The sequence below is a fragment of the Eumetopias jubatus genome, unplaced genomic scaffold (genome assembly GCF_037043125.1).
Source record: "Eumetopias jubatus isolate StellerSeaLion01/CBP00866 unplaced genomic scaffold, mEumJub1_p1.0 scaffold_9, whole genome shotgun sequence".
In the NCBI taxonomy this organism is placed as follows: Eukaryota; Metazoa; Chordata; class Mammalia; order Carnivora; family Otariidae; genus Eumetopias; species Eumetopias jubatus.
Genome location: NW_028274815.1, coordinates 51,619,262 through 51,645,725, shown reverse-complemented (window position 1 = coordinate 51,645,725; position 26,464 = coordinate 51,619,262). Strand labels below are relative to the sequence as shown.

At 53.7% G+C, this 26,464-nt stretch overlaps 1 protein-coding gene across 15 annotated transcripts in view; it reads left to right on the top strand.

The window, feature by feature from the left end:
- The window catches only part of DYSF (dysferlin), a 205,166-nt gene extending 179,483 nt beyond the window's left edge, over positions 1-25,683 (top strand). For all 15 annotated transcript variants that reach the window (XM_028116262.2, XM_028116258.2, XM_028116260.2 and 12 more), the window contains 14 exons: positions 188-316; positions 617-772; positions 2,321-2,412; positions 4,895-5,065; positions 5,714-5,856; positions 7,578-7,717; positions 8,930-9,018; positions 9,284-9,379; positions 9,869-10,010; positions 14,149-14,248; positions 18,777-18,955; positions 20,369-20,478; positions 21,800-21,947; positions 25,604-25,683. In XM_028116262.2, the coding sequence (XP_027972063.1) occupies positions 188-316; positions 617-772; positions 2,321-2,412; positions 4,895-5,065; positions 5,714-5,856; positions 7,578-7,717; positions 8,930-9,018; positions 9,284-9,379; positions 9,869-10,010; positions 14,149-14,248; positions 18,777-18,955; positions 20,369-20,478; positions 21,800-21,947; positions 25,604-25,642 (1,734 nt within the window). In that variant the 3' untranslated portion in view covers positions 25,643-25,683. The remainder of the gene's footprint in view (positions 1-187; positions 317-616; positions 773-2,320; positions 2,413-4,894; positions 5,066-5,713; positions 5,857-7,577; positions 7,718-8,929; positions 9,019-9,283; positions 9,380-9,868; positions 10,011-14,148; positions 14,249-18,776; positions 18,956-20,368; positions 20,479-21,799; positions 21,948-25,603) is intronic.
- The last annotated feature ends 781 nt before the right edge of the window (positions 25,684-26,464 follow it).

Here is a 26,464-nt window from a genome sequence, read left to right as displayed (position 1 = left end):
TCTGTCCTCGGCCGCTCTCCGCGGCGACCTGCCTTTGCCCCTCTAATTTGCACACGGCCTTTCCCCTCCTTTTCTTCTCTGTGCCTCGTCCGTCTTCACTTGAATACTGTCTTGTTTCCTCTTCCTTGGCTGGCCCTCTCCTTTCTCTCTTTCCCTCCTCCCCTTTCCTCGGTCCCACGTGTGGCAGGTCTACGACACGCAACTGGAGAACGTGGAGGCCTTTGAGGGCCTGTCTGACTTTTGTAACACCTTCAAGCTCTACCGGGGCAAGACTCAGGAGGAGACGGAGGACCCATCTGTTATCGGGGAGTTTAAGGTACGTCCTTGAGGACGTGTCCCTACCCGGGAGGCCTGAGACTGTGAGGTGGCAGCCATAAGTGAAGGGGGCGGGAGCAGGGCTCCTGTGGTAACTACGGTAATAAGCGTGGTGTTGATGTTGGCACATGGTGACTGTGTGGGTGACGCCGTCAATGCAGAATCTGATGGTGGTGAAGAGATGGCAGTGGGCTTGGTGGTCTCAGGTGTGATGACTCTGACAGAGATGATGGTAATGGTCATGATGGTGGTGGTGGTGGTGATGATGATGGTGAACGCGTTGGCCCCTCATTCTTTTCAGGGCCTCTTCAAAATCTACCCCCTCCCAGAAGACCCGGCTGTCCCCATGCCCCCGAGACAGTTCCACCAGCTGGCTGCCCAGGGGCCTCAGGAGTGCCTGGTCCGCATCTATATCATCCGAGCATTTGACCTGCAGCCCAAGGACCCCAATGGGAAGGTAACATTCCTGGAGCTCTCAGCTCTCCCAGAACGGCAGGCTGGGGCACAAACGGGCTGCAGAATCTGGACACAGCTCTCCCCCAGGGGGTTCACAGTAAGCCCCGGAAACCAGCCAAACACACCCGGCACTGAGAGGAGTGACTGGAGGCAGTTCGGTCAGGGGCCAAGTGCTCTAGGAGGTCAGAGAAGGCCGGGCAGGGCAAGACTGGGCAATCATGAGAAAGGCTTCACGGAAGGAATAGGATTCTCAAGGATCGATGGAGTTCTGGTAGGCTAGGAGGGAGAAGAAAATAGTATTTTAGGATGGGCCAAAAAAACGTGGCAAGAGTTTGTGAGAAGACTGTTAGGCACGAGGAGGAGACGCAAGAGGAAGCGACGTGAAAGGTGTAGACCGGGCTTGGCCGACGTCGGGCCTCAGCTGGTGCGGGCGTGGGTGGGAGGGAAGGGGCTCGGTAATGGTGCTGTGCCCCTAGCCGCGCTGGAGCCTGCGGCAGAAGGGAAAAGCCGTAATTCTGATCCTGTCCTTGTTTAAAATTTAGCATTTTGTTCATCAGGACCTGTTGGCATTGACTTTAATTTTTTAAATATTGCATTAAAATTTGTTTATCTTCATTACTGAGTTTTGGGGGCACTCCCTCAAATATTTTGTGCCTGAGGCAAATACCTCATCGCCTCACTCTGGTCCTGGCTCTGAGGCAAAGAGGGAACTTGCCGGAGGGCTGGAGTCTGGAGCTCTGGGGAGATGGCTGGGGAGGGGCAGAGAAAACTTGGAAAGAGAGAAAGAGGAAAGAAGAGGGACAGGCGGCGTTGACTGGAGTTCAGAGGTCCGGGGCTGGGTCCTCTCTCATCCCCTGAGATGGGTACAGGCCTAGCATGTGTCCTTGAGGCTGTGGTGGGTGAAGGTCTACTGTCCTATCCCTGGAGCCTGCTTTTCAGCATGAGAAGTCATAGCTGGCCTTGCCCTGCTGGGAAGTCAAAGGGCAGAAAAGAGCCATCCCCAGCCCAGGCACCATGATGGCCTCTAAGATGTGGTGTGGCCAATGGTCTGTTCATGCACTTCAGGATTGCTTTATGCTGTGACTGGCCCTGAGCACTCTCTGATCCCAGCTGCTCCTGGAGGCATGTGGGGAAGGCCAGCCTGGGCTGGGTTAGGCTGATGAAGTCTGGCCATCTCTCTCCCTTCGATCTGTAGAAGCAGGGGTCACAGAGAGGACCCTAGCTGGCTCAGTCACATATGTAATACAAGCTGTAGTGTTTCTGAGGATGTGAGCCTTGCCCTCACCCACCTTCTCCCAATGGGGCAGTGCTTTGGGAGTATGGAGGACTCAGGTTCCCCATTTCCACTGCTGGACTGTGACCAGAAGTCCACGTCAGGGCCAACTGGTGTGGTGGTGTGCAGGATGGGGCCCTTGGCCTGGCACCATGGCAGGATGGCAACTTCTTGATGGCTGGCCTCCTAGCCTCATGGGGAGGCAGAGGACCGAAGAAGCCTCGGAGATGTGTTGGGAAAGTGAATTCATTTAAGTCTTCCTGTCTCTTCCCTCAGTGTGATCCTTACATCAAGATCTCCATAGGGAAGAAATCTATGAGTGACCAGGATAACTACATTCCCTGTACCCTGGAGCCTGTGTTTGGAAAGTAAGTTGGGGACAGCTTGGGTCTGGGGGGTGGAGGTACCAATCTGGATAACCCCCAGCCCCAGGCTGGGAGATGTGGCTGCCACTGGGAAGTGCCCAGTTCCTGAGGCAAAGCTGTAGTCCCTAATCTTGCACGTCTGTAGGGGCGTAACCTCGGCTCGCTCTTCATGATGTGCTGAAGGCTGGAGTCCTGGCCGAAGCTCCTACTTAATCTCATAAACAGTTACCTCAAAGAGCAGAAATCTAAATGGAAACTCAGAGCATGTATTTGCTAATTATTCTTTTTTTTTTTTTAAGATTAACTTTTACTTTAGAATAGTTTTAGATTTACAGAACAGCTGCAAAGAAAGCACAATTTTCGTATATCCTTCACACTCCATTTCCCTCTTACCTACCCATGGTTCACTTTGTCAAAACTAAAACATCAATAGTGGTGCGTTACTATTTCCTACACTCTAGACTTTATTAGGATTTGGCTACTTTTCCCACTGATGTCTTTTTACCGTTCCAGGATCTCATCCAGGATCCCATGTTGCATTTAGTCATTGTCATCTGTCATTGTTGCGTGTTCGTCTCTCGCAGGTAGACAGAGGAAGAGAGTAAAATGCTTCTTGAAATCTAAGAACAAGGGGAGGAAGAATCCGGGCCCCTTGCATGGGCATAGCTCCCAGGCATCCTGAATTGCTTGCTGTCTGGATGTGAGCGTATTTAGGCTGGAGAAGGGAGAATCACAGAGGGAAGTTGGTGGCTGTTTCTCTAGCACCGGTGGGAGAAGGTGCGTTGTTGTGATACTGTCAGGTGACCCCTTGAATTCTTAAACCGGTGTCTGTAGAGTTGGTTGTGGGCACTCAGGCCTGCAGCAAGGAGCCGGTCAGCCTGGAGAATTGCCTGCCCTCCTGCCAGGGATGAGCCCCCCGCAAGCTGGAATGGGAGGGAAGTAGGTGGGGAGGGGCTCCCTTTGGAGAGTTCCGGTAGCCGGTGGCCGGCCTGAGGCCCCAGGCTCATGGTGACCAGGCAGTAGATTGGGCCTGTTTGGAGTGGATGTGTGTGTCAGGCCCCAGGGCAAGGTGGGGGGAGTGAGTGCAGAAACTCTTTCTTTGTATAACTCATGTGCTGAACAAGCCCAGCTCAGGGAACGTAATGAGAACACAAATTTGTTTTTGTCTGCCTATATCCTGTAGACATTTCTTTGGTGGGGGTTACCGCCCTCATTTCTTGAGTGGAAACTGTGGCAGACAGGTGACTTTTCTGCTTACTTTTAGACAGTCTGCTTTGTCCTAAACCCAGTCTCAAGGTGCTAACCGGAACGCCCGTTCGTGTGTACTCATGAACCTGACAGGCTCCATCTAGGATAGTCACCCCTTTCCCAGCTGGGTCCACTTTGGGTGTAGCTGCGCACGGCGTGTGGATGTGTGTGCAGGGAAGGAGGGGGCTTTGCCTCCCTCCCTTTCCTATCTAATGTCTCCCACCACCCCCCGACTAGCCATGAAGTTTCTGGATCGTGCATGGCCAGGACTAGGGGACTAAGAGAGGAGAGCCCCATGTGCTCACTGCCTCTGTGTTTTCTGGGCACTCTCTGGGTGGGAAATGTTGAAAGCTGATTTATTGTCTTGTGAGTGCTTTCCAGAAAGCCCCTTTGAGCCCACCCACTGAAGCTCCAGGGAAGTGGTGGATGCCACGGCCCTTTACTGATGGTCCTTTTCAGATGGGCCTCTCCACAGTCTTACGGCTGGAGCCCCAGGTCCCATGGGGTCGGATTCCAAGTGGCTCCCGTTTGGCCTCACGGCGGCCCAGCCAGGACGGGAGCGGTGCCGTCTCTCTCTCCACCTCTCTGCGGCCAGCTGCCTTCTCTTCCTTGAGTAGGAGTCAGGTGCCAGGCTTGTGCCTCCCACCTGCAGGGAACTCTTTCAGGGGAAAGGGGGCTATCCCTCCACACTTGACCTCAGAGTGGGGATGGGGGGTGTCTCAGAGCACAGCAGGAGCTCCCTCCAAAGAAATCTCTTCCCAAATCCTCCTTCCCACTCTGCAAGTGGGTGTAAAGCCCAAAGTGTCCCCAGAGTGGGTCCCAGGTCACCCCCTTGGTCAATTCCAGCGCTCTGGCACCTTCACATCTCTTGCCTCCCGGTGTCCTGGTAGAAGCTTCAGTTGTGACTTTCTGTTCCAATTCATCTGTTCATTCTGTGGTTCAACAGGCAGGTAGCTACTCTATGCTCAGCGCAGATTATTTGGGGACGTGTGACATACACGTGTGTACGTGCCACACGTACACACACACACAGACAGAAAAGTCCAGTACCAGTAGAGTGCTGGGATTAATACTTTAAGATGTACAGAGGCCCGAGGAGGTGGACTCCAGGGCCACTCTTGGAAGGGGAGGAGCGGGCCAGGGAAGGCTTTCAGGCCTCCCTCCCTTGAGCACCCACTGGGTCCGACAGCATCAGGGAGCCCGCAGCACCCTGACATCTGCCCTGGGCCCCCTGCAGGATGTTCGAGCTGACCTGTACTCTGCCTCTGGAGAAGGACCTGAAGATCACACTCTATGACTATGACCTCCTCTCCAAAGATGAAAAGATCGGGGAGACAGTCATCGACCTGGAGAATAGGCTGCTGTCCAAGTTTGGGGCTCGCTGCGGACTCCCACAGACCTACTGTGTGTAGGTGCAAGGGGCTGGTTGCTCTTCTGCCCCCCGAATCCTGAGCACACTTACTGTGTGCCAGCCCTGGGCTTAGCACTGGATAGGTGCTCTCTCGCTCAGTCTTGTCCCCACTGTACGGAGCCTGAGGCCCAGAGATGTTATGGTTTGTAAGTGGTGGGATTCAGATTTGAACCTGTTTGACTCTAAGAAACTGGCTCGTCATCATGTGGTTGTAACCCAACTCTCCTTAAGATACTGCCGAGCCCCTGTAGAGGGAAGAATGAGGAAGGAGGGAGAGGAGAAGGGAGGCAGACCATGGGTCACACGGGCCCCAGTGGAGCGTCTGGGGATCTGTGTCAGGTGAACTCATGTGTGGACAGCCCCTGCTCCGTTCTTGCCAGTTTGGGTCTCATTTGGGTCTGATTCAATCTGGAAATTGAAAATATCTAGGTTCCATCTCAGTATGCATTTAAACACGTCCTGTTGTCTCTGGGCCTCAATTTCCCTGTGTGTCAGGCGGCCAACCCCCACCCCCCTGTCATGGTGGGTGAGGGTGCCCACTGTAAAAGTGAAGGGTGGGGGGCTGTGCAGGTGGGTGCACAGGCTCCCGCGCACCCCTTGGCAGCACCCTGAAGGGTCTCTTCTTTGATTGTGTTTGGGCCTCAGCTCTGGACCCAACCAGTGGAGAGACCAGCTCCGTCCTTCCCAGCTTCTCCACCTCTTCTGCCAGCAACGCGGACTCAAGGCTCCTGTGTACCTCACAGGCCGTGTGCTCTTTCAGGATAAAGAATATACCATTGAAGAAATAGGTGAGCTGCCACATGACCCCAGAACCATGGCAGGCTCTCCGTCACCTCAGGAGTCAGGGGTGAGCGTGAAGCCAGGGTCAAGGTCATGGTTAGGATGTTTGCTTCTGGCTTTGGGTGCTCAGACTTTAATTGGAATTTGGGGTCCAGATGACCTCTGAGACCGTTTTCTACTTGAATTGCACTAGCTTGCCAGCTTGGCCTTCCGGGTATCTTCTGAGCCGCCATCCCCGCCTCGACCGCCCCCCCCCCACACCCCTGACTCCCAGCTCCTGTACCTAAAACATCCACAGGGCAGGCAGGAAGCCCTGCGGCCTCCACACTTGCCCCTGGATCTGCCCAGCGCTCCCGCCTGAGAGTTCTGCCGCATGCCCCCCTGTGTGTCTGAGATGTCCACAGGCCTACATTGCCGCCCAGGAGCCGCTCAGACTCCCTGGAGGTGTTTACAGGCCCGGGGCGGGGCTCACTTCCTGCTGGTTTCAGAGCTGTTTGACGTCAGAGCTGGTGCCGAAGTTATACAAGGGAACGGTGGCTCTGATTCCCCATCCCCAACCCCTCCTCCTCCTTCGCTGGTCTGTGAGCCCCTGTAGCACGGGGACCAGGGCTCACGGTCATACATTCATAAGAAAGGAAAGCCAGAAGCTATTGATGGTGAGGTCCCGCATCTGCCTATTTTTGCAGATGAGGCCATGGAGGCCAAGAGTACCTAACGACCTGCCCAAAGTCACGCAGCCAGTTAGGAGCAGAGCCAGACCCCTGGCCCGGGGGTCCTGCTGCAATGCTGTGCCACTTCCTTTGTGGCACCCGTTAGAGTGGGCAGAGCAGGTTTGTTAGATGAACTTGTGTGTGTGTGTGTGTGTGTGTGTGTGTGTACGAAAATCTGTGCTCTTGAACACGGGCACACCTGAGTGCACATACCGGTGTGTGTCCTTGTGTGTTTGGACACACGTGGACTCTCCTCCCCCAAGTCAAAGTTTTTGTCGTGGGGGCTCCAGGTTCCTGTGGCTGGCCGGTTGGCCAGGCTTGTCTGGATCAGAACCACCCTTGTGTCCTCATCCCATCCACGGCACCAATCCTTGACCCACTCCCTAGCACGTAGGAGCTGTCCCTGGAAAACACAAGGTGGAAGGGAAGGGTGCTCATGGCCGGTCCCGTGCCTTTCCTAAACGAGGGTGTCATCTCGGCTGCCCTGCTGACCAATGGTGTCACTGCTCTGTGCTTCATTTCTGTCTTCTGTGAAACGGGCATGATAACAGCACTTACCTTCCAGGGTTATTATGAGGCTAGAACCTGTTAAGATTTATGAAGACCCGTGCCTGGTTTGTGCTTTATAAGTGTTTGCTATTATTTTAGCTATTGCTCCTTGTAGAACAGATTGTGTGAACAGGAGAACAGTAGTACTGAAAGCATTTAGATGCCTGATCTGGAAGTAGAGGTTGCTGAGGCTCAGAGTTTCGAGCAGTCAGGGAGGGCTTCCTGGAAGGGGTGAGCTTTTGGTGGAAAAAAAGAGCTTTATAGAAGAGGCTTGGTAGCAATGATGGCAATGAGGAATCTGGATTTTAAAGCTGGAGCCAGTGGATGGTGAGGCTTCCCTTGCAGAGTAAGACCTGAGGGTTAGAAGTGTGTCTTGGCTGGGGGTGAGGGGCTTCCCGAGGCCTCCAGGCAGCCCCACTATCCCTTGCTCATTCATCCCTGGCAACTTTTTTGTCTTTTCTCTGGAGCAGAGTCTGCCAGCGTCTTGAACCCACACCTGGGCCCTGTGGAAGAGCGCCTGGCCTTGCATGTCCTCCGGCAGCTGGGCCTGGTCCCTGAGCATGTGGAGTCCCGGCCCCTCTACAGCCCCCTGCAGCCAGACATTGAGCAGGTAGGACAGGGCCCCTGAACCCTGATCCCCAGCCAGCCCCGACCCCCAAGGACACCCATGGGGAACTCAGGATTTGACCAATCCCTCCTTGACATGTTTTCCCGTAGTCTGAGTGGTGACCACTGTTGGCCTACAAGAGGACCCCTTGGGCCTGGCCTCCCCTGGCTTCCTGTAGATCTCAGGACCTGGGGAATGAGCCTGAGCCATGGATAGGCCTCTGACTTCCCATGAGTCATTCACAAGCCTCACTGTTTCAGCTTGGCCTCAGGATGCCCCCCCTACTACCCGCCGGTGACATCCAGGTGGCTGGCATGGGGCTGGGCTGCTGTGGGGGATTCAGACAGGGCGACTGGCACCCTATGACAGAATGGCAGAGCTGTCACTGAGAGTGATCATCAGGAGGGTCAAGGGCATCCTCCATGCAGAGGGAGGGTGAGCAGAGGGACAGCTGGCCCAGGACTGAGGCTGGGAGGCTTTCCTGGAGGAGGTGAGCTCAGGGCTGGGTTTTGGAGGAGGAAGAGAGATAAAGCAACAGGCAGAGAAGGGCTGAGGCAGCAGTGAAGGTGCCTTTGTAGACATGCAGGGGACATGGTCTCTGCTTTTCGGACTGAGCTCTCTTGCCCTTGGTGGGTGGCTGCCAGCACCCCAAAGTGGCACAGCAGGTGTTGATGTGAGCTTTCAGTCTCCAGCTATGTGCCCTGGAGAAGTGACTTCAGTCCCTGCTTTCTCTGTGAGATGGGGACAGAAATAGTATGGAGCTTACGGAGAGGGAGGGAGCCGAGGGGTAGCAGGTGGAGTACTTCCCTGTTGTGGAAATCCTCTGAAGCTCCTCTCAATAAACCGTGTTCTCTGACCCTCCAAAACCTTGTACGTGCCATTCTCTCAGCTGGAAAAGCCCTTCTCCCCTTGTCCATCTGGCACACTGAGACTCAGCTCAAATATCATCATCTCTGAGAAGCCTGCCCTGACCCCCACCCCCCAGGCCTGGGCTCAAGTCATCAGCCTGTGGGCAGTGGGCTCACTGCTGCAGTTGGCCCTGGAGTTCCCTGTAGGGCACCTGCTCTCGGGGGGGGTGGGCGGGGGAGGTGGCTCTCTGGGGCAAGGCCTGGGTGTTCTTCGTCCTGGGCCCCACCTTTGTGGCACAGAGCAGGTGGTTGGTAGGTGTTGGTGGAATGAAAAAGGTGGGGAGAGAACAGGGTTATGTCTCCCCAGGGGAAGCTGCAGATGTGGATCGACTTATTTCCCAAGGCCCTGGGGCGGCCTGGACCTCCCTTCAACATCACCCCACGGAGAGCCAGAAGGTGATTTACCCCAGTCAGAGGCTTGGAGCTGAGCAGAGTGGCGGGTTGGTTGCGGCTCGCTGTGGGTGGGACCTGGAGGTCGCTCTTGGGCCACTCGTTGGGCCACTCGGGCCAGAGGGCATCGCTCTTGTGTGGGCCTGGCTAAGTGCCCAGCCAGGCAAGCACTGGGGTCTTGTTGGGTGAGCCAGCCTCTTGGCTTCTCAGTCAAAGATGGCCCACCCTTTGCTGGAAAATCCATGTAGACTTGAGCCCTTCCTCTCCACAGGTTTTTCCTGCGGTGTATTATCTGGAACACAAAGGACGTGATCCTGGACGACCTCAGCATCACGGGGGAGAAGATGAGTGATATTTACGTGAAAGGGTAGGGAGGCATCCGCCTTCTCACCTGTTCCAGCCCCATGGTGTTGCCCTGCTCCCTCCTTCCTGGTGGCGCTGCACCTGCCCCTGGGGAGAGCCCCCAGAGCACAGGGAGGCCTCAGAGCTGGCCTGGCTGGAGGCAGAGAGCGCCGCTGGGGTGGTGGAAAGGGGGGGCTCCAGTGTAGGGAAGGGAGGGAGGGAGAAAGGAAGGAGGGCCTTATGGGGGTGGTCCCTGCCTTTGGTGAGTCCTTCTCCCACTGATTTCTTCTACACAAGTCTTTGGGTTGAACTTAGGTTTGCAGATAGCCCTCAAGAGAGAAGTTAGTCTGTTTTAAAATTAAAACATTGGTACTTTGTAGAGATTTCTGGCGGATTATTTTTGCTTTATCCTTTACCGAGTGCATTTACCTTCTTAACTCCTCATTTGCCTAATTGGGGGGTGCGTATTGTGGTGGAAGCCTTAATTAGACATGTTCTCTAAAATGTTGTCTAGCTGGATGGTTGGCTTTGAAGAGCACAAGCAAAAGACGGATGTGCATTATCGGTCCCTGGGAGGCGAAGGCAACTTTAACTGGAGGTTCATTTTCCCCTTTGACTACCTGCCTGCTGAGCAAGTCTGCACTGTCTCTAAAAAGGTGAGCGCGTGCCATCCCCAGTGGCCTAGTCCCAGGGCTTTCTGTTGTGGGTATCATTGCCCTGCCATTGTCACCCCTCACCAGTGCCCCCGGATGTTGGAATCCCCATGGCCATAGCCCCGTTACCTGTCTCCCCGCCTCCACGTCTGCCAACTCTACCATTACTGCTGTCATAGCATCGCTGCCCCCCCAACTCCCCCCCCCCCGGTGCCACAACCACCATCTGTAGCTTGGTGCAGATCCTAACTACTGCCTTCTTCCCAACCCCAGACAAACCAAGCGGCAGGAAGGGTCGCAGGGTCAGAGTGGGAAGAACATTCCTAGGGACACCGAGCATGGCTGTGGAAGGGGCAGTGGGGCCAGACCCCATAGGGAGAGCTTCTCCAAAGGGCTGGCCTCACCTGTAGGTGGGTTGTCCGCAGGATTGGGGTTGCTCAGCTAAGTCCCTCGTGTGACATCGTTCCCCACATTTCTGTGTCTGGTGCCTGTGGTCACTGTCCAAGTTGGACACTTACTGGGCACAGCTCAGGCCTTCCAGGCCGGAAGCCGTTGCCCTCCTCCCTCCCTCCCCTCACTGCAAGCTGCAGGCCCCTGGGGGACCCGGTGCATGAGCCAGAGGGTGGAGGCGGGTCCCGGGACCTCAGCTCTCTGTGTTTCAGCAGCTCCTCACTGAGGTCTCATCTGGATGGTAAATTCTTTTCTCCTGCCGTCGGCAGAGCCTGAGGCAGGTAGCCTCCTTCCTGGTGGCGCTGCACCTGCCCTTGGAGAGAGCCCCCGGAGCACAGGGAGGCCTCAGAGCCGGCCTGGCTGGAGGCAGAGAGCGCCTCTCTTGGAGCTTCTGACCACCTGCATCCCACCCAGAGGTGCTCTCTACTGGACAAAGTGAATGCCTCTCTGGCATTTCGGTTCCACTGCTCCGATTTCCTTCCTGAGGTGGCACAAGGCTGAAAGCCGCCAAGCTTCTGCGACACCTTTTCTGAATGGTTGAGTGGCTTCAAGAAGGGAAATGTAGAACGTACTTCCTGGGTGCTGCCGAGGTCTTCTTGGCTCTCCTCATTTCATCCTTCCCTCATGACCCTTGCCCAGCCCAACACATAGGATCCTTTGCATTTCAGAGAAACCAGAACATTCCAGTGAACAGTCTAAAACCATCAAACGAAAGAAAATAGGGTTAAACAAGGTTAAATGCATGCTTTCACCCAGGGATTGCCGCATAGTGCCTGCCAGAAGGCAGAATTTAGCAACAGCCTTGGGTTCTGTGCAGTCAAGGAAAGCCTAGCCTCTTTGTAGGTTTAATCTTGTTTGCATTTGCCCAGTGTGTTTGTCTATCACGGGTTGTTTCCATAACAAAGCAAATGTTGCATTTGTTGGGGAAGAGCTCCAAATCAAACACGCACCACATCTCTTTGCTGTGGCCAGAGGGGGGGTGGGGGCAGGGAATGGGGCCGGGAGGGCTCAGGCATCCTGTCTCCTGTGCTTGGCATGCCGGACAAGGATGGGAAACCGAGGCTGAGAGATGCCGAGGGCCCTGCTTAAATGGGAGGTGGGACTACCCTCTTCCCTGTGACACATGGGGATGTGGGCGAGGAGGCACAGGACGCAGAGCAGAGGCTCTGTTTTTTCTACAAAGTAGGAAGAGAGAATCTCCTGGCACTGTGGCAGGTGAATTGAGACAAATGGAAAAGGCTGGAAGAAGCCATTATGCTGAGTGAGGGAGCGAAGGGGGAGAGAGTGGGAGAAAAAGTCACAGGGGGAGGGAGAGAGCCAATCGTGATGCTGAGGTCAGCTGAGATGCTGGAACTGCTGAGGACCCAGCTGGAGCTGCTGGTTAACAATTTGAGGTGTTTCCATTCTAGCAGTGGAGGAGTTCCATCTCTCCATCATAAGCACTGGCAAGGAAGAAGAGAATCAGGCTGGCCCACCGCGGCATAGCCCATAGGCTGGGGCTAGCCTGGGAAGAATGAGAAGCCCAGCAGGGCTGTGGGGGTGGGGGGGGCCAAGGCAGAGGAGTCAGGGAGTCCAGGAAAGGCTCCCCCTGCCCCCCGGGAGGGGCAGGGGCAGTGGAATACGGTGGGGTGCCATGCTCCAGGAGAAGGTGGCTGAAGGGGGGGGGGTGGAGGAGGTCAGAAGACGAGGAGGAGGCTCTGAAGTCAACCAGGGGAGTGAGGGGGGACCTGGCTTGAGCCAGGAAGAGCCAGGGGGGTCCCTCTGTGGGAGAAGGGGCCTAGGAGGCAGGTGAAGCTGTGCCCACAGTGGGGCACCAATGAGCTGGTCTGGGCCAAAGGACTGAGTCTGGGAGTGAGATGGTGTGGGGGTACCGCACAGCCTCTGGGCTCCCCCAGTCCTGCCCGCAGAGCCAGCCTTCTGCCGAGGGGTTCGGGGCCTCTGGCAGGCAGGCCCTCCGGGGACCCCATTAACCAGACGAGACTGTCATAAAGCACAAGGGTCTCCTTTCATCCGGCTGCTTTGAACCACCGCTGGTTGCCCCGGCCTGGCTCCCCACCTGGAGCCCAGCACACCCACTGGGGCCTGCCTGCACGTCAGGCACCCACCCTGCAAATAAACAGCTAGTAAAAGGGCCCAGACCGGGAGCGTAATGAGCGCCTGGGACCTGGGGGGCCATTCCCCAGGCTGGAGCCCCAGCGCAGCTGCTCCCACCAGGGGCCGTTTGAACCTCTGGCTCATTACTGAGCCCATAAACCGGGCTGGCCAGAGGAATGGAGGATGCTGGCGGCCTGTGCAGGCGGGCCTGCGGAGCTGGCCATAAAAGCCCCGCCAGAGAAGGGAGGCACCTGCAGGAGGGCTGGGGCCCGGAAGAGGGGAGGCACCAGATGGGGGCCAGCTGGGGGCCCGAGCCCCTCGCTAAATCAGGCAGTGGTCCAGGCTGCAGTGGTGTGTGCTTTGCAAGGTGACCGTTCCTCACAGGGCATGGTTTTTGGTCCAGGAGCTCTGTGGGCCTGCGTGACTGGTGGTGGCCAGACAGGAGGCGCAGTCCCGGCTGGGCAGCAAGGCTGTGGGCACAGGGCACCCAGGCACAGGCAAACCCTCTGTGATCAGCAGTTCTCCCGGACTCCCCATAGAGTCTGTCCCCTGAGACTCGTTCCGGGCCCCTGCTGTGACCTGGCACACTCAGGATCTGGCCCCCAGGGTCTGCAGGATCGTCATAATGGTTCCCGTCCTTGCCACTCACTCAGGAAAAGCTACAACTGAGGGCAGAGAACAAGCATGAGTGGAAAAGCCCCACGGACAGTCCTTTGGGTGGAGCGTGCCTGGCTTTGGGGTGAACCCCGGCCGCAGCATGCCTGTCCGTATCCCTCAGCTGCTCTAGGAGGCTTCTGTGGGAAGAGCCCATGATAATGCTGGTCCAGGCCGAGTGGTCTCAGGGAGGCGGGGTAGGGAGAGCAGGAGGGTAGAGAACTTCCCAGCACTGGGAGCTTTTGATTTGCCCCAGGGCAAGCTCTTGGAGCTAAAGATGGGGTGGGTGGCCGTGGCAAGGAAGGAGCTGGGGTTACTGTCGCCCCTTACTGCAGTGTGTCAGGGGGATCCTTCTGGTGACAGCTCGGGTGGGGTGGGGGCCCCCAGGTTCCCAGCCAGCCTACCCGTTCCACAAGAGCACAGGGGCAAAGCAGGATTTAGAAGTGAGAGCAGGGCTCTGGAACCTGATGGCCTGCCTGGGTTTGAACCCCAGCTCGCCACTTCTCAGCAGTCTGACTCAGACAAGTTCCTTGCTCTGGCATCCTCAGCTCTAAGGACAACATCTCCCTTACAGGTTGTTGGAAGGATAAATGAGCTCAGAGTGGCAAAGGGCTAGAACATAGGAAGTGCAGATTAATATTATTATTATTAGCTGCCCGATCTTGGGCAAATTCTTAACTTCTCCAAGTCTCTGCTTCATCATCTGTACAATGGGAATGAAACCTCCGCCCATGGCACTGGGAGGCTTCAAGGAGCCACGTCACATGAAGTCAGCCTGCAGGGTTCCTTCCTGGGTCCTCGAACACTGTCCGTTGGTATCTTAGCAATCTTCCTGCCAAGACCTGGTGCTGGCAAAGTCCTAAGAGATGTCCCATTCATTGCCTCCTCCGGGCAGCCTTCCAGCCTCTCTAATCTTGCTTCCCTGCTTCCTCTCCTGGGCCAGGATGCTTTCTGGAGGCTGGACAAGACTGAGAGCAAAATCCCAGCCCGAGTGGTATTTCAGATCTGGGACAACGACAAGTTCTCCTTTGATGACTTTCTGGGTGAGCACTGTTTCTGGCGCCCTGGGAGTTGACCCAGAGGCCCCCCCCCCCCCCCCGCCTTGTGTGCGTGTGTGCATGTGCAGCTTTTAGGAAGGCTGGCAGGAGGAGTGGTCCTACTCTCCGATCTCAGGGAGCTCAGGGTCACTGCTCCCTGGTGCTGAGTGCGGTCTGGGACACAGAGGGGTGCCTGAGGGCCTGTCAGTGGAGGTGGCATGGAATGCCAGGCTACGTGGATGGTAGCAGGCAGGTCAGGAAGAGGGGAAGGCACAGGTCAAAGGCGGGGCAAGCATGAGCTCAATGTCACCGACTGTCTGGCCTCACCCTCGACGGGATGCCCCCACCTGCACCCCTGTCTAGACTGGGAAGCCGGGCCCAGTAAGTTGAGGGGCTCTTGTCAGTCCTCATGCTTGTGCCTGAGTGATCAGTGAACGAGCCACCACCGTGGCTCCATCCTCCAGGCCCCCAGGGCAGGATTCTGGTGGGGGAGAAGTGTGCAGAAACCCGAGCTGGGAGCAGGGAGTGCTGGGCTGGAGGATGTGGTAAAGACAGGGTGAGATGTGGGGCGAGGAGGATGGTGGTACAGGGCCAGCAGGTAGGACTGTAACAGCCCTGTCACAACTCTGAGAGTTCCCCGGGAAGTGTGGTCTCGCCGTACGATTGAATATTATTCAGCCACAGAAAGAAAGGAAATACGGATCCATGCTACAACATGGACGAACCTTGGAAACATGCCAAGTGAAAGAAGCCAGTCACAAAAGGACTAAGCTTGTAGGCTTCCGTTCACCTGGATCATCAGCAGTAGGCAAATCCCAAGACAGAAGGTGGCCTGGTGGTTGCCAGGCTTTGGGAGGAGGGGAGTGAGAATGACTGCTCACGGGTATGGGGCTTCTTTGGGGAGTGATGACAATGTTCTGGAATTAGATGGGCACAACTCTGCATATACTAAAAGCCACTGAGTTTTGCACTTTAAAATGGTTAAATTGGTACATTTTATGGGATGAGAGTTTTAATTCAATTAAAAAAAAAAGTGGACTTCGTGAGAAAGGCAGCCTGGCAGGTCAGGAGTCCTGATTCTTGGCCCACTCTGCTATTTGGGAGCAGGGTGGCTCTGGATGGATCACCGGAGCCCTTCTTGGCTGGCCCTGGATTGCGGAAAGGTGAGCTGGTCTGTGCTGAGCCCTTCGGCCCCTGCAGGGGGCGTTCTGAGGAGCGGCTCCAGCAGGGATGAGGAGGAGGTCAGCCTGCCCCTGCAGCCCCCCGCCTGGTCACCCACATTCAGAGGATGGCACTGGAAAAGATGCAGGCTGTCAAAACCATGGCATCCGATTGGACTTTTGTTATTTTACTGATTCTCCTGCAAAACATAATTCCTGTAGAAAATTGGAAAATATAGATCAACAATGCCTCGCTTTGCTTATGTGTTAAAATTTCACTACCCAGAGATAACCTCCACTCCTATGTTCACACGTATAATTTCATATATAAGCAAACACATGTATGTTATGTGTGTATTTACACACATATATAATCATACCTACATATATGGCATATATATGGCAAAATGAACTTTATCATACATAATGTTTTATATCCTGATATTTGGGGAAAACTTAATATTTCAAGCACATCCTTTCTGTTGCTAGTTACCTGCCCACGTTTATATTTGCATCATAATACTTAACTCCTGCCTCTCACTGGGCCCTATTCTGCCTAACTAATCTTCTCTTGGTGGGTCCTCAGCTCATCTTTGGATCTTCCAATGTGAGTGATACCCTTAGGCACACATCTCTGAATCCTTTGTGCATATCTTTCCTGAACTGTAAGTAGATTTTTAGAGTCTTTGTACATTTTCTTGTACTTGCCCTTTTTGTATCACTTTTGCTACCAGTGTTACCTTTTTTTTTTTTAAATTGCCTGACACCTCATTTTAATTTTTGTTCGCATCTCTTCATTACTTGTGAGGTAGAACTTTGAAAATATACTTATTTCCGTATTATTGGTGGGATTTTATTTTCATGGTTTTGTTCATCTTGTTTGTCTTTGATTTTTTTTTTAAGATTTTATTTATTTATTCGAGAGAGAGAGAATGAGAGATAGAGAGCATGAGAGGGAAGAGGGTCAGAGGGAGAAGCAGACTCCCCGCCGAGCAGGGAGCCCGATGTGGGACTCGACCCCGGGACTCCAGGATCATGACCTGAGCCGAAGGCAGTTGCTTAACCAACTGAGCCACCCAGGCGTCCCCGTCTTTGATTTTTGATTTTCAGAGCTCTTTGCATAGTAAGGACACATTATAAATAATTCCTCCCATTTTTTCAACTGCTTTTTAATTTTTTTATGGAGTCTTTTTTTGCTTACAGACTTAACAGTTTTTTTTGGCATCATTCTATCAACCTTTTCTTTATGAGGTGAAACTTCAGAAAATTAATTTCAAAAAGAAAAACAAAGAAAGCTGCATTTTTACTGAATGAGAAAACTTCAAAAAAAAAGCAAAACGGGCTCGTCTTTTGTTTTTAAAAATAAAAATAAAACGATTAAAACTACTTTTAACTTCATAAAGTTTCTTTTTTCTTCTTCATAATGTGTTTTTAATGACATATTTTGCTTTTTAAAAATATTTATTATTTTTAAAAACGTAATAAATAAGATCTATCATCTTGCCAATCCAGAGATTATACAATGTTTCCTTACAGTCTTTTATGTAGATCATACTGGGATAATTTTATACACACACACACACACACACACACACACACGCACACACACACACACACGGTTTAATATCCTGATTTTTCTTAATGTTATATTAGGACCATATTTAAAATGGGAAATAAACACTCATCTACACTTGAGGGATGGAGAGACATGTGGGCAGGTGGATAGATAGATGAACGCTCATACAGAATTGAACAAATGGATGGATAGAATAATAGCCTGATTAATGGATAGGTGTAGCTCTCAACAAATGGCAGCTATGGAGGGACAGAGATAAATCACAGCAGATGGGTTGGTGGAGGAATAAGTGGATGAGTGGAAAGAAAGAAAACTGGAAAAATAGATCCCATTGGTGGATACTTACAGTAACTGAGCATTCCACACTGAAAAAAATCTAATCTCTTTTGCATGGTATTCAAGAATTTCTTTAATTTGGCCTCAGAAAACATTTTTTAGATTTATCTCTCTCATGTAATCCCTTCAGCAAGTTATGCTCCAATCCCATTGACTTCATCATGTTATTGTGATTGGATTAGGTGAAACCACATGAAATTGCTGTTTTTATAGGTCAAAGATAGTTGAATACCATTTTTATATAGTCCAACCATGTAGATGGAGCTATATTACAGGGAGATGATGGAGTAAATGGATGAGTAGATAAATGGTATAGAAAGATGGCTGCTTGGAGAACTAGGCGGGCAGATGAAAAAATGGCCGGATGAATCACATTGAGATACGACTTCACATGTACTAGGATGGCTCTAAGAAAAACAAAAGCAGAAAACAGAAAACAAGTGTTAGAGAGGATGTGGAGAAGTTGGAAGCCTCAGACATGCTGGTGTGAATGTAAAATGGTACAGCTGCTGTGGAAAACAGTTTGGCAGGTCCTCAAAAAAAAAAAAAAACCCAATACAGAAATTACCAGATGACCTAGCAGTTCTTTTCCTATACCCAAAAGAATTGAAAACTGAGACTGAGACACTTGCACACCAGTGTTCAGAGCAGCATGATTCCCATTAGTCAAAAGGTGGACACAACTCAAGTGTCCCATCAACAGATGACTGGATAAACAAAATGTGGTCTATCCATCCCATGGAATAGCATTCAGCTATAAAAAGGAATGAAGCACTAATATGTACTTCAACATGGATGAACCTGGGAAGCGTGCTACATGAAATAAGCCAGACACAAAAGGACAAATATTTTATGATGCCACCTCTACGAAATATCTAGAATAGGCAAATGTATTGAGACAGAAGGAGATTAGAGTATCTCAGGGACCGAGAGGAGGGGGAAAGGGGAGTTATTGCTTAATGGGTACAGAGTTTCTGTTTGGGGGGTTGAAAAGTTTTGGAAGTAGGTAGTGGTGATTGGTTGTATGATGTGAATGTAATTGACGCCATTTGATTATGCATTTAAAAATGGTTAAAGTGACAAATTTTATGTTATATATATTTTACCACAATAAAAGCAATTTAAAAAATGGATGGATGGAAGAATGGATGTAGACAATCGGTGAATGAATGGATTTGTACAACGTAAACTGAAGTTGAGTACGTGGGAAGCTCTGTGAAGGGTGAACCAGTAAGAGTAGATTATTGACCATATGGATGTGTGAGGAGTTGGATGGGCAGCTGTGTGGAACGAGAGGCGATGGGTGGGGGAAATGAAGAGTTAGTGGGATTTGACCCGTGGCTAAGCGCATAGATCCAAGAGGAGGGGGTGACAGTTTTTCTTGAAACCGTCCAGCCCCAGGGTAGCCCCAGGCTGGCAGGAATTGAAAAACCCTCAGCCAAAGAACCCCTCTCTGCTGCAGGCTCCTTGCAGTTGGATCTCAACCACATGCCCAAGCCTGCCAAGACAGCCGAGAAGTGCTCCTTGGACCAGCTGGATGACACTCTCCACCTGGAGTGGTTCGTGTCCCTTTTTGAACAGAAAACAGTGAAGGGCTGGTGGCCCTGCATGGCAGAAGAGGGTGAGAAGAAGATCCTGGCGGTAAGTAGGCTCCCCTGCAGCCTGGTGCAGGCACCAGACTAGCTTCTTCGTTAGAAATCACTGGGCACAAATCTGACGCCCTCCTTCTCTCCTGCCCTGCCTCTCCCTGTCTTCCAAGGTACTGTCATTGTTCTCTTCCAGTTCCCAGCCTTCTGGCTCCTTGAGGCTTGCATCCCAGGAATCCTATTTAAATGGAAAGATAGCCTTACGTCCCTCACGCCCTGTGTCATTTATGCTCTGCTATTTGGTCTCCAGGGATCTGTGTCCTGAGCTCCCGTCTGGGCAGGGCCTCCAGTGGAGGACCAGGGAGTGCCTCTCCCGCTGGAGCAGGATCTTTTCGGGGACCATCCTTTTACTACTGTCCTGGCTCAGAGGTCTGCTCAGGGGTACCATGACACTGTGGAGAACTGTCCTTCCTTCCTCTGGAGAGGAAATGAATCCCGGACAGCTTACTGAGAACCCGCAGGCGGCCGGCCAGCCCCTAAAGTGGACCTTGAAATAAAATACCCTTGTTGTAGAAGGAATTTTAACACTTATTAAGAAATACTAGCACCTCAAAAGAAAAACCAGCAAAGGACATGCATAGATAATACACAAAAGAAGTACAAATGGCCGTTAAACATTTAAAAAGGTTCATTCCCCCTAGTAATTAAAGGAATCATTTTAAATGTGGAAACATTTTTGCCTATTAAATTAGACATTAAAAAAAAAAAACCCTAAATGCTCATTGCTGGTGAAGACTCAGAGGCAGACCCCTCGTTTACTTCTGCTGGGAGGGCTAATGGTTTTACCGTTTAGGGAAGCAATTTAGTAATATATAGCCAGGGATTTAACAATATTTATGCCCTTGGACTCTGTCATCCTACTTTTAAAAAATCTCTCCTAAAGAAATAAACAGACACAATTAAAAATGTAGTCTCTGGGGTGTTTTTTTGCAGCATTATTTATAACATCAAAGAGTTGGAAACAACCTAAATGAACCAAAATAAGTGTTTTACTAAATAAATTATGGTCCACCATCCCATAGAACATTTTACAGCCATTAAAAAGCAAACTTTAAAGAATATATAATTGTATAGTGAAACATAAAATATTTCTAAGTGAAAGAAGCAAGCTCTAGAATGATATAGACACAGTGAGATATTGCATATACTTGCAGAGGTAAATAGCTCTAGTACATAAAAATATGAATGGTGCTCATCTCTACATAGTGGAAGTATGGCTGATGTTCTCCCTTAGACATTTCTGTAGCTTCTAAATGGTCTAAAAGGAGCAGTAGTGCTTTTGTGATCGAACAACCCTGTATCTTTAAAAAAAAATAAAGTGGCTCTCATGTCTGTTCTGGCCAGATTCCTCTCCAAGCCATGGGGCAGAGCCTTTGTGCACCTGACCAGGTCCCCTCTGTCCTCTCAGGGCAAGCTGGAAATGACCTTGGAGATCGTAGCAGAGAGTGAGCATGAGGAGCGGCCTGCTGGCCAGGGCCGGGACGAACCCAACATGAACCCCAAGCTCGAGGACCCAAGGTTAGTGCCCAGCCCTTGACCCCTGATGCCCAGGGGGCTGGGAGGGGTGGTCCAGGAGGCACCCACCGCATAGCCATGCAGAGGTCACAAGGCCCACATGACTCAGAGGGGGGCGTGACTTGTCCAAAGCCACATGGTAAGTTAGGGTCAGGTGACAAGCATCATGATGGGGAACACTCCTCAGCTAAATCTGAGAAGAAGGGGCTGTTGGGTCGGCGTTGGTTGTGTGCCGAGCGCATGGTCATGTGCCATATATATGTCATGGTATGGAACCTTCCCTGCTGGGTTGTTATTATCCCCGTTTTACAGATGAGGAAACAATGTCAGCAAAGTTAAATAAGGTCATTCCGCTGGGAAAGTGAAGCTGGAATTCTCACACCTGTTCTGATTGGCTCTGGAGCCCAGTGAAGGTTTTTACCTTGACCAAGCTGCCTTCTGTGGCTCACCTGTGGTGTCCATATGGCTTTCAAATGGCCTTCCGGCCGTAATTTGGCCATCCGTGAATCCCTGTCTTCCCTACCTCCTAGGCCCCTAAAAGATACAGACCAATCCAGTGGATGTTGAGGCCTTGAGGGCAGTTACTGGGGGCAGGAGGATGGCTGCGGGGGCAGCGATGAGAGCTGCGTTGTTTGCTGGGTCCCTCCCCACAGCCCGGCTCGGGTCAGACTTGGCACAGACGGGCCATTTATCTCAGTGAGATCCCCAGTGCCATGGGGCTGGCAGAGCTGTGAGAGGCGTCCCTGCCCAAGGATGTTGGAATCTGGGTGCAAAGACAAGAGAGACCCAGTACACCCAGTGACGTGCACTCCAGTGTTAAAACAGCCATTATTGAGACACGACACCCTGCACGCTCTTTGAGTTGGCAGATGAGCTAGGGGAAGATTTTGAGGTTCTCAGCTGTGAGTGAGAGACAGTCAGCTTTCTGGGTTCACTTCCCACCATCCTTCCCTGACCATGGAGCAGCCCTGTGCTTCTAGGCAGGTGGTTTGGCTTAGCTGGGGCTCAGGGGGCTGTAGCTCACCTCATATGGCAGCCGCTCGAGCCTCTCTGTCCAGTTCCCACATCTCTAGTCTGTGATTAAGTTCTGGGTCAGGAAGGGGAGCTGGTGGCTGAGAACTGGGTCTCGGAGGGTGCCTAGGGCTTGGTGGCACCGAGAGGAGGAAGGCAGCACGGGCAAGGCTCACACTGTGGCGGAGGCTCAGAGGACGAGGGCTGGGGCTCCTGGGGCTGACTGTGGAGGGCCAGGGCGGTTTGGGAGCAGGTTTGGAGAAGGCAGCCCGGGTAGGGGGTGCCCTGCTGAGCTCTGGGGTCTCGCTTCCAGGCGCCCTGACACCTCCTTCCTCTGGTTCACCTCTCCGTACAAGACTATGAAGTTCATCCTGTGGCGGCGGTTCCGGTGCGCCATCATCCTCTTCATCATTCTCTTCATCCTACTGCTGTTCTTGGGCATCTTCCTCTATTCCTTCCCGGTGAGTCTTGGAGGAGCCCCTGGTCTGATGAGGGAGATGGAGCCCCTACTCTGGAGAGTCCCCAGTCTCGTAGAGACAAAGCCCTGCCCTTGGGACGAAGTCCTACTCTTCGTCTGGGGGGTGGGGGCGGGTGGCTGAGTTTTTGCCTTCAACAGAGAGACCTAGCTGTCCTCAGCAAGCCCCTAGACTCTGCAATCCACGTTGGCAGAAGGTGAGGCCCCTTGGGCAGGGGTGGGCAGCGGAACCTTCTTGAAGGAGCATGTGGAAGTGGATCTGGAAGGGAAGGGTAGGTGTGGAGGGCAGAGCAGAGGGGAAGGCGCCCTGTTTATAAGAATGGCACCTGCTGAGGTCCAGAGGAAGGGAGGTCCTGGTGCTGGGAGAGGGTCTCTCAGTGATCGCCTGAGGACCTTGATGGGGTGTGTCCTGCCTCCTGCAGTGGGGTGGGTGTGGGGGAAAGTGTGGGCGGGCAGGAGGCGGGCCCAGGAGCATCTCACCAGGGCACGTTGGTGGTGCTGGTAGGAAGCCAGCTGACACCCGGGGAAGGAGCCTCGGAGGGCCACTCTATCGAGGGCTGCTTCAACTCCCCCATCCCTGCTCCACTGGGCCCCTCCCGGGGAGGAGTAACAGGGCCTCTGTTCCCTGTCTGTGCTTCCCCGGCCATCACAGCTCATCAGGGAGCCCCAACGATGCTCCAGCCCCCCACCCCACCATGTCTCTGGCACTTCAGGCCTTGAAATGTTCCCAGGCTGATTCCTGATTTTTAACGTTCTTTAAATTTTTAAAAAACTTTCTCATATGCAAATTTCAAGTTGATATAAAAGTAGAGAGAATGGCATGATCAACCCCATGTCACCTGGTTTCTAATGGCAAAGAAACGGACACTCAGTGAAGGGAAGGGGCTGGCTCAGGGTTGCACAGCAATCTGCACAGCTCCTGGTCCTGGGGTCCGGCCTCTGTGGGCCTCACTCCTGCTCAGCACTGGGCTGCCGGCCGAGAGCACAGTCCCCACAGTGGGCAGTCTGCTCTGGGAATTACAATTAATGGGTCTGTGTGCTCTTTGCTTTGTGAATCCTCCAGGAGGAGAAGGAGGATGGAGAGCTCTCTCCCACTGTGGCTGGCGAGGCCTTATATGAGCAGCACGCATCTCCTGCAGTTAAAACCCCAAAGCCCTCCCCTTCAGTCCCTCACATCATGGACTGTGAGGAATAGCAGGGAGACCGTCTGGCCGGTCCAGGCCGCAGCTACTCTCTGGACCCTAAGTGACAAAGGAGTGTCTAAGAGCCAGGATGGCTCATGTGTCCGGCTGCAGGCCAAGCCCTCTAAGCTGGCTGTGGTCACCTGGAACGCCATGCTGAAATGTGTTCTGGGAAGAGTCACGGCCAATTGGCTAACTCTGGCTGCGGGCTAGGGAGGGTCCAGGTGGTAGGGACCTACCTGAAACATGTGCAGCTTGGGGGGCTCTCTTGAAGCAAAGGAAGACAAAATCACCGATACGGGCCCACAGAAGGGCACGTGCCATGTGGCAGCCTGGGATCCAGACTCGGGCTCCGTGTCTCCCTGCACTGGGGCAGGCCTGGGTTGCCTAGTTGAGGAGGCATGGTTCCCCTCGCCGGCCTGTCCTCAGGCTCACGGCCTCTCATTTTGGGTATATCTGGCTGCCACTCAGTTCAGGCGAGGGCTTCATTAAGCACAGGGTATGTGTCTGGGAGGTGAGGGAGTGTGGTGGGGATGAGGGTGATGAGCTCTGTGCCACTGGGGAGCGTGGTTCCCGGGAGACACAGCGAAGCGGGTGAACGAGGGCCAGGGTACTGTTCAGTGCTCCGTCCCGAGGCCCGGGCCGGGGGAGTTTGGGGAGAGGAGAGCTGGCACAGACCCTTGCTCCTCAGGGAGGTGGTCTGCTGGGCAGCAGCAGGGGGCTGGTTAGAAATGCAGAGTCCTGGTCTGGCCCTAGGCCTGTGGAGGAGAATCTGCACTAGGCACATTGAGGTTTGCGAATCACCGCTATGCAGGACTGAGCTCTGTGCTGGGAGTCAGGTGTCGGCGAGGCTCGGGCCCTGCCAGTGACTTCCTCTGTGACCTTGGCGAGGCTCTCCCGCCCACATGAGGAGGGGGCTGGGACCCGCTGGGACTAGCACTGTGGTTAGGGGAGCTCTTTTGCCTTCCCTGCGGGTGCTGGACATCAAACCAACCTTCTCCTGAAGAGCCAAGGAGAGGGCAGCGGCGGGTCCCAAGTGTCACCACTGCCCATTCTGTGACTAGGTCCAGCCCCTGGCCAGCTGGGCCCTGCCCTGCTAGGCACTGGGGTAACAGGCCAGGCCTTCAGGGGCCTGGGGAAGGAGGGCCTGCTCCCTGGCCAGGAGAGGGAGGAGAAGATTTCCAGTCACTGCCAGCCAGCGGTCCTTCCTCCCCTCTGGGCAGCCTTAGCCCCAGGCCCTGTGGGCAGGAACAGAGGAACACTTAGACCAATAGCCCTGCTCAGAGCCCCTCCCCTGTCTTGCCCCCAGCTGTGGCATCACTCTCCTTGAGTCCTGCTGGAAATTGTCCTCTTTCAACTACCAGCTCTGCCTTCCCTCTCCCAGAGGTGCTGTGAGGGCCGGATCCTAGGTGAGGGGGCCAGGGCTGGAGGGGCTGCATAGGCCTGAGGCTGCAGACCTTGTTTGTTTATAGGTCTTTGCTACTACCTGGGCAAATCCTGCTCCCCTCCAGCCAAGTCGCCTATCACCTGGTGCGTCCTAGACCCTCACCTGGCTTTTAGACCTTGGGGGCCGAGGGTCTGAAAGAGAGGGGCCCAAAGCCAGGGCTGCTCCCCTCCAGTTGGCCTAACTTCCCACCCTCTTGGAAATTGCCCTGGGAGGGGGACACGGAGGGCAGCCTGTCTGATTCCTCCCAGCTCCCCCCGAGAGCCAGCCGGGAGCAGGGCCAGCGTGGGGAGGCAGGAGGCGATCTGGCGGGGAAGGAGCGGCGGCTTTGTTTCCAGAGTTGGCTTTCCCGGGCCGGCGCTGGGGAACATACTGTCCCAATTAGGAGCCTTGTGTTGTGTTGTATGTGTTTTCATGGTTTTTTTTTGGGGGGGGGGAAGGAGTGGGGAGGGGAGATTCCTGTCAGTCCTGCAGCAGGCAGGGCTTAATCTGGGGTGACCCATCTCTGGGGCTGACCTGCATGGTAGGTCATCCCCATACACCCCGCCCCTCAGCCCTCCTCTGTCTGTTGGCTGGATGGGAGTGTGGTGGCCAATGAACCCATGTGGGTTCCCATGTGGGGGTTTATGGGAGGGGCTGGGGAGAATCATGGCCATGCCTTCAGGCCACCTGTCTGATGGAAGAGGGCAGGACAGGCCTGCCTCTGACCAGGTCCTGGATGATCAGAGTCCTCTTGGCAGGTGGCTGGAGCACGGAAGTGGGCCTTGGGTTGGTAGGGGAGAAGACTGAGCCACTCGGGCACCGTGGCCTCAGGTTGGAGGGTGCAAGCAGAGTTTCAGGAGGGTGTGGGCTTATGTGATTGGCGAGAGCCCCAGGAAGTGGGGTGTTGAGCTGAGTGTGGCGTGGGGGGTGGTGAGGGTAAGGTAGAGGCAGGTGGTTGAGTAGGTGGGCCTCCTTTCCCAGCTCTCGCCCCGTGGCAGCTGTCATCATGTGTCCCTGCCTCTTCCCTCCCTCCAGAACTATGCTGCCATGAAGCTGGTGAAGCCCTTCAGCTGAGGACTCTGGCCCGCGACTGGCTGCCTTCTCCATCCGGCTTAGCCGAGCTCCTCCGGACCTCCAGGCCTCACCAGCCAGCAGACAGACTGGCACATGCTCCAAGAGCTGGTGACATCGAGTCCTGGGATCACCCTTGTTTCATCATTTCTTTTGCCCCCAACCCAACCCTTTTTGGATCAGCCCATATGTATTTCAGTATAAAACAGTTTGAACCACAGGGCCATGTTGGTGTGTGTGTGTCCCTCTAGTGCCTGAGTGAGGCGTGACCGTGTAGAGGACAGCCGTGTCTGGCTGGCTGGGGTGTGAGTCAGGCGGGGGGCCATCTCCGGCTCGGCGTTCTGAGTGGAACTTGATCCTTTGACAGGACCGGTCGGGGTGCGTGGGCTTTGAGGTTTGGTGTCTGGTCCTGGAGAACGTTCCCCTCCTCCCTCCCCCTCCTCACTTAGGCTTCTCCTCTTCCTTTTCCAGGCTGCGCTTTGCTGAGGCGGGTGGTTACTATACCTTCCGCTTTCTTTGACCACGCCCAGGAAGACGGTCCACTTTATCCAAGTGGAGCACCATGGAAAGGGTTGGGCCAGGAACTCTCCAGGCAGGGAGGGCTGTTGGACCTTTGGCTGTGACCTTATCCCCCACCCCACAATTTTGGGATTTCTTGTGACTCTGTCACTCTGCTTCCTTACCCTGCTTAAAGATCTGGTCTGGGCAAACACACGATTTTCTTGTGGTCTGAAGCTTAGCATTAGCTGTGGGTCTGTCTTCTTCTGCAGGAATCAGGCTTAATCTACGGGGGCAGCAGGAACGTACTTAGAGAAAAACCAAAGA